At 41.5% G+C, this 14,710-nt stretch overlaps 1 protein-coding gene across 2 annotated transcripts in view; it reads left to right on the top strand.

The window, feature by feature from the left end:
* Positions 1-14,455, top strand: part of LOC129751859 (probable methylthioribulose-1-phosphate dehydratase) — a 119,985-nt gene extending 105,530 nt beyond the window's left edge. For both annotated transcript variants that reach the window (XM_055747616.1, XM_055747607.1), the window contains 2 exons: positions 13,816-14,018; positions 14,091-14,455. In XM_055747616.1, the coding sequence (XP_055603591.1) occupies positions 13,816-14,018; positions 14,091-14,190 (303 nt within the window). In that variant the 3' untranslated portion in view covers positions 14,191-14,455. The remainder of the gene's footprint in view (positions 1-13,815; positions 14,019-14,090) is intronic.
* The last annotated feature ends 255 nt before the right edge of the window (positions 14,456-14,710 follow it).

Consider the following 14,710-nt stretch of genomic DNA (forward strand, 5'->3'; position numbering starts at 1 on the left):
GTTTTTTTTTTCAGTTATTGGCCTTTCCAATATAAAAAAACTTTACGGAAGACTTAAGAAAATATTTTTAAAACTTGGCTGAAAGCAGAAGACAAGTTTTTTCGGAAAACGGTTGGGGTCAACTGAGGTTATTATGAACAAAGATTACCCAGATGATTCGATGAATATAATGAACGCTGAAATGAAGAGTTAATCACCGTAAATTTGTTTTATGAAATTATTTTATCGGCTATATCGGTGAAATTTATATTCTTTGAGGAAGAATATTTAAGAATTGAAAGAATATAGACGGATAGAAGATTAGAATAAGGTGAAAGATGTTGAAAATGAGCGGAAGGGTAATTTTAATTTGAAAAACTTTTCATCACATTTCATCAATTTGTTCCTCACGGGCCTACTACCTTGCAGTGGTTGATACCGATAGAGCTGTAGCAACCACCACACAATAGTAGGCCTAGCGTGGTTCGTCCCACAAGTGGAAACTTGCAGTACGAACGAACAAAAAGATGAAATGTGATCGCTCAGAAAAGCTTCAAATACGACCGAGACACATTTATCGATAGATGCGGTTCTCGGTATTGTATCATTACGTGCGGTCTAGTCAGTTTTTTCGACTATTCGCGCTACGGTCGATGGTCCGATACTAGGCTATCTACCGATGTAATGAAATGTGTTTTTTTATTTCTTTTTAGCCAAGTATTGATTTTTGAAATGAAGAGTTAATCACCGTAAATTTGTTTTATGAAATTATTTTATCGGCTATATCGGTGAAATTTATATTCTTTGAGGAAGAATATTTAAGAATTGAAAGAATATAGACGGATAGAAGATTAGGATAAAGTGAAAGATGTTGAAAATGAGCGGAAAATTAAAATTACCCTTTGGCTCATTTTCAACATCTTTCACCTTATTCTAATCTTCTATCCGTCTATATTCTTTCAATTCTTAAATATTCTTCCTCAAAGAATATAAATTTCACCGATATAGCCGATAAAATAATTTCATAATGAACGCTGTTAAGTTCTTGTTACGTAACAATTGTTAGTGTTGACAATATTTCTGGATAAATCTTAACATTGCGTCTAGATAGGATTAGGTAATGGTTTCTAAAAATTTACTCTTCATGTGTCATGGATAGTTTTTAGGTTCACAAAAAACAGGGAATCATGTCCTACAATCTCATATTTACATATTTTTAGAAACAGCAAGAAAAATTCGTGTAATTTTAGATTGAAAACGATGCACGAAAACGGAACATCGTCTATAATCTAAAATTACATCATCATTACATTGAGGCGTGTAAATTTAGACCAAAAACGATGCACGGAAAGAAAACAGCTTATTGTCGTGTAAAAATACACAGCGATGTAGATTTTGTTTCGGAATATAATAGCGCCAGCACTAAATTTTACTTAGGAAGTCCGGACTTCCGACTTCCGAAAGACTTCCGACAAAGAAAAGTGAAGTACTAGATTGTCGGAAGTCTGTGTTTTGTTGCTAGTTCACCAGCGACGTTTCTAAAATTTTTATTTAAATTCACAATACTTGCACTTTTATGGAATAATGAGATATGATGAGCCTTTTGAAAAGAAAAATTACACTAGTTTACTACTATTAAACATTTATTTAAAAAAAAAACATGAATAGTGAAAAAAAAACAAAGTACATCCACCATCACGAGCACCGCCATGCTGTGGCATTCTGCTGATATTCTATCCGGTCAGCGTCACTGGGGGACCAAAGGGAATCCGTTCCGGACTGTCATGGTCCTGATTCATACGTCACTGTCGGATGGATTTTGCTCAAAATGCCTCGGATTGTTCAGGCAAATTCCTCTCCTGGCAATCAAATTCCGGATCCCTGCCAATGCCTTGCCGTCGCTGTAACCGAGAAACAAATAATTAATTTCAATAACATCATTTGTTTGTTTATTAATTAAAAAACCTACCACTTTTATCATAGAGATGATGGAGCTTCGTCGTGGAACGACACTCGGTTTCCGAAAAATGACTCGACTGGCAAATGGCACGAACAAACAGTTTCTGTCAATTTTAAATCAAACAGATATAATTTTACACTGCTTGTGATATAAATTTCATTGGATGCTTTATTTTTACATCACGGAATGTAAAATTATACCGAAACAATTTATCTTTATTCGCTTTTTGAAAAAAGACTAAAATTACATCGAAAGGAGTGGAAAACTACATCATTTTTTAATTACACTTGTGAAAAAATAGATCACTTGCGTTTTAGATTCCGTATACTTTTAGAATTTTTTTGCTGTGTGATAAAGTTACACACAAAAAAAAAGCATAGTAAAACTACTAGATCCGTGGTTTAAATGAACAACACGCAACCATATTTTTGAGTCAAATATGTTTTGTTGTTTATAATACCTTACGCATAGCTATTTTACTATGTGCTCAATTTGGCTGCGCATAGTAAATTCGACTGCGTTTTAGTAAAATTGTCAATGAAATGATGCATTGTTTTACTTCGTGCCTAGTAAAATTGATATGTTTCATGATGAAACTAGTATGTGTTATGATAAAGATTAGGAGGAGCGAGGAGCTTGATTTAAATAGTAAAATTACTATGTATGTTTGTTTGTTTATTTCCATGCATGCATTATGACATTATTTGAAACATTAAAATTCACACTTCCGACACACGTCGGTCAATGTTAGTGTGTTCTCCCGATGCTCTGGAAAGATTTTCAAAGTTGTGAAACTTGAAAGCAGCTCAAAATTATATTTTTTTACTCACGGGTTTGATGATTAATGATCTCGAATTAGTGTAAACAACAAGAATGTTTACCATAGTAAAATTATCATACGCACTGATGTTTTTGAGTCAAATATGCTTTGTTCTCAAAAGTACCATGTGCATAGTATTTTGTTGATATGAATTGGTTCCACAATGTCTAAATTACTATGTGGACGCCAGTTTTAATAGAAATTATGATGAAATTATCATGACCATAGTATTTTCGACTACAAACATTGAGAGCTATCGAAAATTACCAGGGACATAGTAATTTCAATATTGTTTCATGCACACTTTTACAAAATCGATGTTATACTTTTCGTGGTTGAAAATACTATAGCGCTAAAATGGTAAAATTATCATGACAGTGTCTTTAGGATAACCACTCAATTTTTTTCCGTGTAGGTATATCGGTTTATTTTAAAGATCTTGATGATTATTGGTACATAGTAAAACCACTGACCACACTGACTTGACTCTTAGAACAAAAATTCAACCATTTTCTGTCTAATTTTTTGTTGTCAGCTTTTGCAGGTTCGCAATACCGACGGCAGGTGGCGAACCTGAAAAATTTGACAAAAAATGCCCTGTAGGAAAAATGGTCCTGTTTAGCCCGATTTTATCGTAGAAATTGCGTGTTTTATTTTTAAAGTTGGGTGGCATTTCCTAACTGGGATAGCATTTCTTCAAATCGATCGATGCGCACTCTGGAATCGACATTGCGTACTGTTGGAAAAATGATTTTTTTTTTTGTTTTTTTTTCTGGAAAAATTATCCAGAAAACGAAATCGAGTGTCCAGTCAGTATGGTCAGTGGTAAAACATTAAAAATAAGTTAAGATAATCAAACAATGCCTAAAAACAAGTGTTCGTAATTACCCCGTATTTTGAAAAAGCAAAAAAAAAATGGGGAAATTATAAACAACTCTCTCTGAATCAGTGAGATAAATTTTTAGTAAAAATTTATGTTACGGCAGCGGCCTAGTCCTCCAGCAGAAATCCGATGTTTCCGAAACTACAGGATTTTGAAATATGCATGCAGTGGGGTCCTAATCATCGGCAGCAAGCGATGTTACTCTCCTCAATCGCAGCGGTGGATGATGTAAGGCTCTGAAAATATAAAAACTTCAATGTTAAAAATCCGGAAAATTCTTTAAATATTTGTTTCAACCTTAGACATTTGAACTCCATTCTAAATATGAGTACTGATATAAACAAAACAAAAACCATGACATAAAATTGACAGACATATTTGACATATCGCTTAGAATTCCCAAATAAGTTCCTAAAAACACCTAGAAGTATCTTAGAATTCCCAAATAAGTTCCTTGCAACACCTGGAGTTATCTTAGAAAGTGCTTAGCGAACGCTACCGACCTTCTTCAAAGAAGTTCCATTAAAAGCGCTTAAAAGTTCCGTTATCGATATTTCAACCTTTCAAAAGGCGATAGAAGTTCCTGAATAACTTCTACGTGACATAAGTCACCTGAAATTCCCGTAAAACATTTTCTCAGCCAAATGTGAACTTCGGGCTTCCATCTTTGAGTGAGAACGCGACTTTTGGTTGCTTGGGCGGCGTACTGGATATTCGATTCTGGGGAGTCAAGCCATATGTGTCGCTCCTAGGAACCGTTTATAAAATTGGAAAAGACAACTCAAACGGTCAACGTTGCCGATAGCGCTGAAGTGGCAGTCGTCGCGATTGGAACTGTGAAGCTGGAAGCAGATGTCCAAGGTACGTCAAGTGAAATCACGTTGTCTAATGCGTTATGTGTTCCAGATCTAGCCATGAATCTGTTGTCTGTCAGCCGGATTTGTAAAATGGGCTACCGGGTGATTTTCACGAAAGAGGCCTTCAAAGTGATTCATTCCGACACGGGCAATGTAGTATGCGTTGGTACAGAGACGGACGGTCTCTATCGTTTGAATTTGGTCAGCAATCAACAGGCGTTAACGATTCGAACAGAGGCCAGTTTTCAGTTGTGGCATCGAAGACTAGGTCACATGAACGAGCGCAACATGTGGATTTTGCGAGCCATTTCCACTGGTTTGGGGTACGAGAACGGAAAGCTGTATCCTTGTGTGCCGTGTGTAGAAGCGAAACAGCAACGTTTACCATTCCAGTCGAGCGGGCAGAGGTCAAATGAAGTCTTGGACCTCATTCACTCAGATCTCTGTGGTCCGATGGGAGACGACGTCGATTGATGGCAGTGGGTACATGGTAACGTTTATCGATGACGCAAGCCGGATGACATTCGTATTCTACCTGAAATCGAAGAATCAGTTGTTAGAAGCGTTCAAGGATTTTAAGGCCATGGTCGAGACGCAGACGGGCAAGAAAATAAAGCGTCTCAGAAGCGACAAGGGTACGGAATACGTAAACAAAAGGTTCGACAATTTTCTTCGTGTCAACGGAGTAGTTCATGAAACTACTGTCCCCTACAATCCGGAACAGAATGGTTTGGCAGAGCGGATGAACCGCACCATCGTGGAACGAGCTCGGGCATTGTTGTTTGATGCTAACCTAAGTGAGCGGTTCTGGGCTGAGGCAGTAGGCACAGCAGTGTATTTAATAAATCGTTCGCCAACCAAAGGTCTTGAAGTTACTCCAGTAGAAAGGTTTACTGGGAAGCGTCCTGATTTGAGCCATCTTCGAGTTTTTGGGGCACAAGCAATGGCTCATATTTATTATTATTTATTGTACATCAACGGATCACATATTGATCCTAATGAAAAAAAAAATAATTAAAAATTAAAACTCATGACACTACAAATACAATTGTCTACACAAAACTTAAAGCTTTAAGGATTTTTCTTCGGAATGCATTCCTCGAAACGTCAAACTCAAAATGTTCGGAGTAGCGGTTGAATGTCTTGATTACACCAATAAGTGCTGTGTTAGCCTCATAATTATTCAAACGAAGAGGGACGTAGAACTGGAACTCACGATTTCTCAAACCACGTGGTCGTATGTTGAGTTGAATACCTTCCAAAAGTGCGGGATAATCAGTTCTGGATGAAAGTAAATCAGCTACGACAGAGGCTCGTGCGGCGGTCCTGCGGGCTTGCAGCGTGTCAATGTCGATTAAGCGACAGCGGCTCTCGTAGCTGGGAAGTCGGAACGGGTCTTGCCAGCTCAAGTGTCGAAGAGCGAATCTCATAAAACGCCGTTGGATAGCCTCAATACGCTCGGAGCCGTTTTGGTAATAAGAGCACCAGATAGCAGAGGCTTATTCAAGGATCGAACGAACCAAACTGCAATAAAGACTCTTCAAACAGTAAATATCTTTGAAGTCTTTCGCCATGCGGAACAGTAGATCTAGGCTTCTAGAAGCTTTATCGACGATGTAATTGGTGTGAATCTTGGAATCCATCCGTTTGTCAAGAATGACACCAAGATCTTTCACGTGCTCAACTCGAGCAATAGCCTCGTCGCCGAGAAAATACACTGCATTTGATGGAAGCCGCTTACGGGAAAAAGAAATTGCTGCGCATTTACTACGATTTAAGGGCAGACAATTGACATCGCACCAGGAGGCGAAGAGGTTGAACTGGTCCTGCAGGAACTTGGCATCGTCAGGGCCGGAGATGGGATAAAACAACTTCAGGTCGTCTGCGTAAGCTAGTTTTGGTCCATCGAGGAGCAGCAGCACGTCGTTGAAATAAATCAAAAATAGTATTGGTCCTAAATGGCTCCCTTGAGGCACTCCAGAGGTGGCAGAAAACTGGTTAGAGAAGGATTCTGCCGTCCGGACAATAAGTTTACGATCTACCAGGTAGCTGCGAAACCATTCCAGTAGAGACCCACAAAAACCAATGCGATCGAGTTTGGCGATAGCAATTTCATGGTTCACTTTGTCGAAAGCGGCTGACAGGTCGGTGTAGATGGCGTCTGTTTGGAATCCTGAAGCAAAACTGTCTTGCACCTTAGACGTGAACGCCAGCAGGTTAGTGGTCGTAGAGCGCTTAGGCATAAAGCCATGTTGATCATAAGAAAAATAGGGTTTGCTGTACGAGAAGATAGGGTCTAAAACAACCAGCTCAAATAACTTGGCAATAGCGCATAAGGCAGTAATACCGCGATAGTTGTTGACATTCCTCCTGTCGCCTTTCTTGTAGACCGGAAACATGTAGGCTTCTTTCCATATAGAGGGGAACGTAGACGTGTTGAGCGATGCTTGGAAGATTCGTTTTATAGGTGTTAGCATATATGATATGCAGCGCTTCAAAAAAGTGGCTGGTATACCGTCAGGTCCGGCAGAATAACTGTGTTTCAGCTTCACGGAAGCCTTCAAGATGGTATCTTCGTCGACTGCGAAATTATCGAATGAAGTGCTCAAATGAGGAACGTTGCTTGTAGCACTATTTAACTGCTCCGAGGATATTGAGCCAGAGTCGAAAATACTACGGAATTTCTGTGCGAAGAGATTACAGATATCACGGTCCGATGTCGCCGACGTATCATCCAAGAACATGTATGAGAGTAAGCCGGATTCCTTCCGTTGATCCTTGATGTACTGCCAGAAGGATTTAGGTTTGGTTTTAAAACCACGCTGGATCCGCATTAGGTAGCTCTGATAGCAACGCGTGCTTAGTATTTTATAGGCTGAGTTAAGTTTGCGATACTGATTTTTGGCTTGGAGAGTCTTGTGCCTGGTGTAATAACGGAGGGCTTTATTCTTCAGCGTTTTCATTTGCCGCAACTCTTTCGTGACCAAAGGTGCTCGTAGATTTGAGACTGCAGAGCGTTTCGACACATGGCGATCGATAATGTAGTTGACAATGTGGGTGAACTTAACAGCAGCAGCGTTTGGATCAGAAGGGTCCAGTTCAGATTCCCAGTTGATGGTGTCCAGAGTTTGAAAAATCGCAGAAAAATCGGCACTTTTAAAGTCGTGGAAGAAGGAAGCCGGTTTTTCGGTAACGGCGACAATGCCAGAAATATCGAGCGAAAGCAGCAGAGCGGGGTGGTGAGGGACGGACTTGACCAGAGGCTCAGGAGCTTCTTCGATTGTTGGTGAAAGAGACCCGTCACTAACGAAACAGAGATCGAGAGAACGGCCATTTTCGTTAACGATGTTGTTGATTTGCCGGAGAGTGGCCGTACTTAGAGCGTCGAGGATGATGTTGGAGGGCAACGAGGATCTTTCCGGGTCAGCAAACAAGAAGCTGCTTTGGGAGGAGCACCACTTTAAACCAGGCAGATTGAAATCTTCGATGATAATGATGTCGTCTTCAGGATTAGTGATTGAGCAAACTTTGGAAAGGCTACGAGAAAAGGATTCAGCAAAAGTCGCATTTTTAGCACGATCGGGGTAACAGCACCAATGTAAAGCATTCGTTCGCCTAAGTCGATACGCGTCCAGACCATTTCCAAGTCAATCCATGCCTCATCATCGATGGGCACAGCTGATAGGCATGACTTAATGGCAATCAAAACACCACCTCCAGTAGATTTCGTGCTGTTGTGAGGGCCTCGATCACAACGGAACACTCTGTAGTCCGAGCAGAAAACCTGACTGGTAAGGGTCCTGTCCTTAAGCCAAGTTTCGGTGAAGACAACGATATCGTAACAGGAACTTGAGGATGCAAGCAAATATTCATTAACACAGGCATTGATGCCGCCGACGTTCTGGTAGTAGAGATTGATACAATCGCGTTTACCGCGATGCAAACCGGGTCGTTGTACTCTGGAACGGGAAAATCCATCACGAAGAGGAAAGCCAATAGAAGATGGATACTTGCCTGGTAAGACAGGCTGGAGAACCCCTACGCCACATACGAACTCAGGGCCGGGACGACTGATGACGTTGGCAGGAATCAGCGCGACTGAGTCGAAGGGCACAGGGGTCTCCGTAAGGCCCAAAGCGTTGCGTCCCGGTGATGAAGTCCCAGTGGAAGTCGTGAAGTTCTCAGGTTGCGAAGAAGAACAAACTGAAGTATTGACGAACGCAGCTTGGAGATTACAATCGAGTGATGTTCTGTTGGACAGAAATTTATCACGCAAAAATAATGTTCTAGATGAAACAGAGTACTTGCCTGAGCATGCAGGCTGGAGAACCTCATCGCCACGATCGAACTCAGGGCTGGGACGACTGCTGACGCTGGCAGGAAGCTGCGCGACTGAGTCGAGGGGCTCCGAGGTCTCCGTAGTGCCTAGTTCCTTGCGTCCCGGTGAAGGTACCTTGTCGGTAAAGCAGTACTTCTCAGATGTGGTTGAAATTCGATGGATCTATTAAAAGGCAGGAAAACATCATGCGCAGGAACAGCTCTCAGATTTGAAGAATACTTGCCTGTGGGGGCAAATTGGGGAGCCTCATCACCACTGACGACTGCAGACGCTGGCTGGGAACGGCGCGACTGAGACGAAGGGCTCCGAGGTCCCCAAAAGGCCAGATTTGTTGCGTCCCGGTGATGGAAACCTTAATGGAGCGGCATGCTCGGAGGTCTTCGATGTGCAGACTCTGATGCGTTCAGGAGCAGAGACCCTTGAAGGGGGTTCGGATGGCGAGAAAGACGATGAACTTATGGAAGTGCTGAGAGCACTCGATTTCAGGGCCATGGAAGGCCCGCTGTCGGAGAACGTAGAGTCGGCGGGTGTGATATTCCGCAAATCAAAAGGCATAAGTGGGATAAGGAATCGGAGGCTTGTTGGTTTGTCGGCTACGCTCATTCGCAGCTCATTCAAAAGGGTTTCGATTATATAATCCGAAAACCAGGGAGATTTCCATCAGCAGAAGTGTTGTGTTCCTCAATGAAATCAACCACAAACAAACAGAAGGAGAACCTATTTCCGGAGGCGTGGACATGATTGAAATAATCAGCGTGGTTCAACCGATGGTTTCGTAAGAAGCGGAAGAAAGGCGGAAGGAGGTGGTGCAGCCCGGATCGGAAAATCGAGCCAAAATCGGTTGGATTTCGGTCCGTTCAACCCGTGAATCGGTCGGAAATCCAACAAGAAATCCAACCGAATTCGGACGAATTCAGTGCTCTGGTGACACAAGTTTCCTGACAACGCGACGCGTTGCCAAAAAACAAACTGTCAAAACAATTGGTCCGAATTCCGTCCGGATTTCCAGATCGATTTCTGTCCGGATTCTAGACCGATTTCGGTCCGTATTTTCAGACCAAATTCGGTCAGATCGCAGAGGTTCGTTTTCTAAATCAAAATTTAATATGGCTGCCAGTGGTCGGAAAATCGCTCAAGAAAAGCAATCAGGAATGGTTTCTAGCTAGAATGATGCTACCTCCGAGTGCTGTGATACGCACGTGGTAAAAGTACCCATTGAATATATGTCGAAAATCAACACTAACTTGATACAAGAAGATATACCATGCCCCACCGGAGGCTACCGTTGCTATTCGTCACGTGGCTAATCGACGGTGATCGACATACTTGGTGATACATTTTGAACGTCGCTCCCTCAATCATTCCCGAACGTCTATCCCCGCATCATTGTTGATAATGCTCGTTATTGATAGACGATCATTAATGTTTCAAAAGGAAAAATCTGAATAAATACCAGGACCACATGTTCAAAAAAGCTGTAGCACATGCTGGACAGTTCATTGCGGTTACCTAGTCATGATTTTGTCCTTCTAGGCAAAACGAAAAATAAAAAATCATCTGATAGCCTACATAGATCGCTCAGAACTGATACATATCAGTTATGATCCTAAAGGTTGCAATGTCGTTAGGGGAAGGAAATCAGCATCGAGACGTTCGTTGCTGATAGTCTGCGTCCTTTTTTACCTCATCATGTATCGCAAAAGTGTTTCAAATACAGAAGCGTCGTTGTCATGCATGATTGTTTGTATGATTTGGTTGAAGAAGGAAAATTTGACTGCTTTGATTTTTTGGCTCTGAATGTAGTCAAGCATGGCTCAGTGAAAATGATTGATTTTCGGAAGCATGATGGCTGCCATCGTAAATTTGTAAATTATTTGATTTTTTCAAATAGTTCAATAGTTCGTAAAAAATGTATTTTATTTAACATCTAAATAATACATAACATTTATAACAACAAAAAAAAAACCATTCTTCGGCAGACTAACACCCTCGCGTTACCTCGGAAAATCTGAATTGGTTTACCGATGCTTTCGACCAGACCCATGTTCTGCTGCCCTTGCGAAGTGTCTTCGCTGGGGATGATTACCTGGAAAATGGTTTTTGTTCTTAACTATGCTTAAAACAAATGATTTCAAAAAACTTACCTGGAAGAAATTTGATTCGCTTTCCGTCGAGAATGGTACCAGTAAAAAAAATGACATAGAAAAACATGATTGCTATGATTGATACCGCGGTGACGTTTCGAAACCAGACGACGCGTCGCGCCAATTTGGTCATGAAAAACTGACCGAATTCAAACCAAATCTGGACCGATTTGAAGTGTCAGGTCTTGTCTTCGACGCTGCTTTTAGCAGCAGGAAAATGGTCCGGAAAATCGGACAAAAATCGGACGTTTTTTAACTGACAAGCTATCTTATGACAGTAATCGGTCCGATTGTCAGACGCGCTCCGATCCGGGAGGTGTCAAATGACGATCTAGCTACTGTGTCAGAACCAAATCCAGACGGCACAGATTGGAGCGATGGATACGAATCAAGCTTGGAAGAACTCAATTCAACACTGGTCGATTCGAGGAGTAATCATACTGCGCTCCCTCCGCAATCTTCTGAACGTTCACCCAATGCGGGAATGACGCGGCGCAGCGCGAGGGAGCGCCGGATACCAGTCAAGTATTCTGACTTAGTGACGTACAGTATCGTTCTTCAGAAACTTGCATCCCCACAGGTTGGTTTGATATGTCCGGGTCCAGTCAATGCGCTCCCGTCACGCACACAAGAAGAATTGGTTGATGTAAAACTTGATTCAGGCCCTTGTGACTGGGAGCGCCCAGTCAGAGGCAAGTGTTCCTTTATTAACGTTTCGAGCAACGAAGTTCCGCATTTGTCCATTCCACAGCATGCTCAAGAACCTCAAACGTACCAGCAGGCGATTGAAAGTGACGATCGTGAACGCTGGAAGGCAGCCATGCGCGACGAGCATCAAGCGCTGATGGAAAACAAGACTTGGTCGTTAGAGAAACTTCCGGCCGGGCGTAAGGCCTTGCGAAACAAGTGGGTCTACAAACTGAAGATCAAATCCGATGGGTCGATTGAGCGTTTCAAGGCACGTAGGTGATTAAAGGTTGTTCTCAATTCGAAGGTGTGGACTATACCGAAACGTACTCGCCAGTTGTACGCTACGCTACGATTCGGTATTTGATGGCCAAGGCAGCGGAGATGGATCTGGATATCTATCAGCTTGACGCGGTGACGGCTTTCCTTCAAGGCGACCTGAAAGAGGAAGAAATATTTATGCGACAGGGTTCGAGGATGGTACCGATAGGGTTTGCAAATTGAAGAAAGCCCTATACGGTCTGAAACAGGCTAGCCGAGTATGGAATCTCAAGCTCGATTCCGAATTACGGCGGATGGGATTGCGGCGTTCGAAGTACGATTCTTGCGTGTACTTTAGGAGCGACGTTCCGAGGCTGGTAATCGTCACAATCAATGTGGACGATTTCCTTATATTCACAAACGATGATGGTATGGCCAAGGCGGTGAAACGAGAACTGACGAGCCGATTCATGATGAAAGACATGGGTCGAGTTCATCAGGTTTAAGGAATGCGGATTACCCGAAGAAAAGGAACTGTAGCGATTAATCAAGAGCGTTACATCAACACACTCCTAGAGCGGTTCAAGATGTCCGGAGGCAATCCTGTTTCAACTCCCTTGGATGTAAATCAGAAATTGACTCAAGACATGTGTCCCAAAACGGTGGCCGAGCAGGAACGTATGAAGTCCATACCGTTTCGAGAGTTGGCAGGAAGCCTTCAATTTCTGGCTCAAGGTACGAGGCCATTTGCCATGCAGTCAGCGTAGTCAGTAGTTTCTGTGCTGATTTTGGAGAAGCGCATTGGATAGCAGCCAAACGGATACTGCGGTATTTAAAAGGTACCGAGAAATTCAAGCTGGTGTTCTCGAAGGAATGTGCTGGGCCATTTGAGGCCTACACTGATGCTGATTGGGGCAACAATCCAGAAATGAGGCGATCTACGCGCGGCTATGTGTTTCTGATGGCAGGTGGAGCAATAGCGTGGAGTTCACGGAAGCAGCCTACTGTTGCTCTGTCGACGACCGAAGCTGGCTTTATCAGCGACCACCCAGGAGGCGATTTGGTGAAAAGGATTCCTAGCAGAGATGATGAGTGTTGCGGGACCAATAGCTGTAAACTGCGACAACAAATGTGCTATTAGTCTTGCTGAGAAGGAGATGGGTTACTCGCCACGCAGTAAGCACATCGACATTAGACACCACTTCGTCCGCGAACAAGTAGAGCTTAAATCAACCAAGCTTAACTATGTACCAACAGATCAACAAGCAGCGGACATCCTCACTAGGGCAGTTCCTGGAACAAAATTCTGTGAAGCAAGAACAGTTCTGGGGAATCAATAATAATGGCTTAAGAGGGGATGTTAGATATTTAAGTAAGCCATGATTTGTAGTACAAATAAAATTTTACTAGTTGCTAAAAGTTCCCACTGAGCAGTCGCCTTTTACTTTGCTCTAAAATCATCTTTTCTCGTAACTATTTTCTTGTTCGAGTTTTGGAATGATTCCAAGCTCTTTATTCAATATATTTCATACTGAAATCAATTGTTTCAACACTAACTTTAGTTCCTTAACACTAGCTACTGAACTTTTTTTTATGCAAATGACGAAAAACGTAGAGTTATTTTTTTTTCATTTGGAATGCATGAAGAATCTCATAACAACTACGTCATCATGCCCGGCGTGGGGTACGTTCACGCATGATTACGGTACCCTATAATTAAAATACTCTGAACTTACACGAGACCTATACAAGATTGTTGAACAATGAATCTTTTAGACTTTTAAAAGTAGGTATTTCATTAGTTAGGTCACGACAAATACACAACATAACTGAAAAATACATTTCAACTTGAATTTCACTTAAAACTCCATTTTAAATTTTACAGGGCATATACGACTATGAGTTGGAACGCAACCTGCGCTTTGACGAAGAGCTAGTGGTACCCATAATCGAAAATACTCCTTTCGAGAAAGATCTGGAAGAACGGATGTGCTTAACAATGAAAGAATATCCTGGTACTTCAGCCATTCTGGTTCGAAGGCACGGTGTGTATGTCTGGGGACATACTTGGCAAAAAGCCAAAGCAATGTAAGAATTTTCTCATTATTGGAAGCTAATAATTATAATTTTTTTTTTTATTAAATATACTTCGTTTTGTAGGGCGGAATGCTACGATTATCTATTCTCTTTGGCCGTTGAGATGAAAAAAATGGGCTTCGATCCTAACGAAGTTCCTAAATACTATCGGAACAACAAGTAATACGAGTATCATAAGACATTGAACGACAACTTGAATCGTGAAAAATCAAAGTTAACTATAAGTATAACATACCAAAAAAATCAAAGATAAAAGTTTTAACTCAACCTGTTAAAGTATATCACAAAGAAAGTATATGTAGATTTTTAGAAAACCAAGGTATATTGAAAGTGCACAATAAAATTAGTAATAAATCTATGAGTAACTATGTTTTGATTTAGTTTATGAAAAAACCTTATGACAAATAAAAGAATATAATCAATGAATACTCCACCAGTGTACCTACTTTAAATGTGATATGCGTATAAAATGCAAAATGCCAGTTGGTATCAATCGGTAAATGTATATAGTATCGTACTTAGAAGGTGACATTGCATTTTATACTCCATTGCCCCTAGTCTAATTACCCAATAAACCATTAAGCCCTGTTATAAGCCGTATAAAGGCCAAACAACGGCACCTCAGTGCCTATTAGCCGTAAATAATATTTTTTAATGCCTATAGGCACTGTTGGAATGAAGAC

Source organism: Uranotaenia lowii, chromosome 1 (genome assembly GCF_029784155.1).
Source record: "Uranotaenia lowii strain MFRU-FL chromosome 1, ASM2978415v1, whole genome shotgun sequence".
NCBI classification, from domain to species: Eukaryota; Metazoa; Arthropoda; class Insecta; order Diptera; family Culicidae; genus Uranotaenia; species Uranotaenia lowii.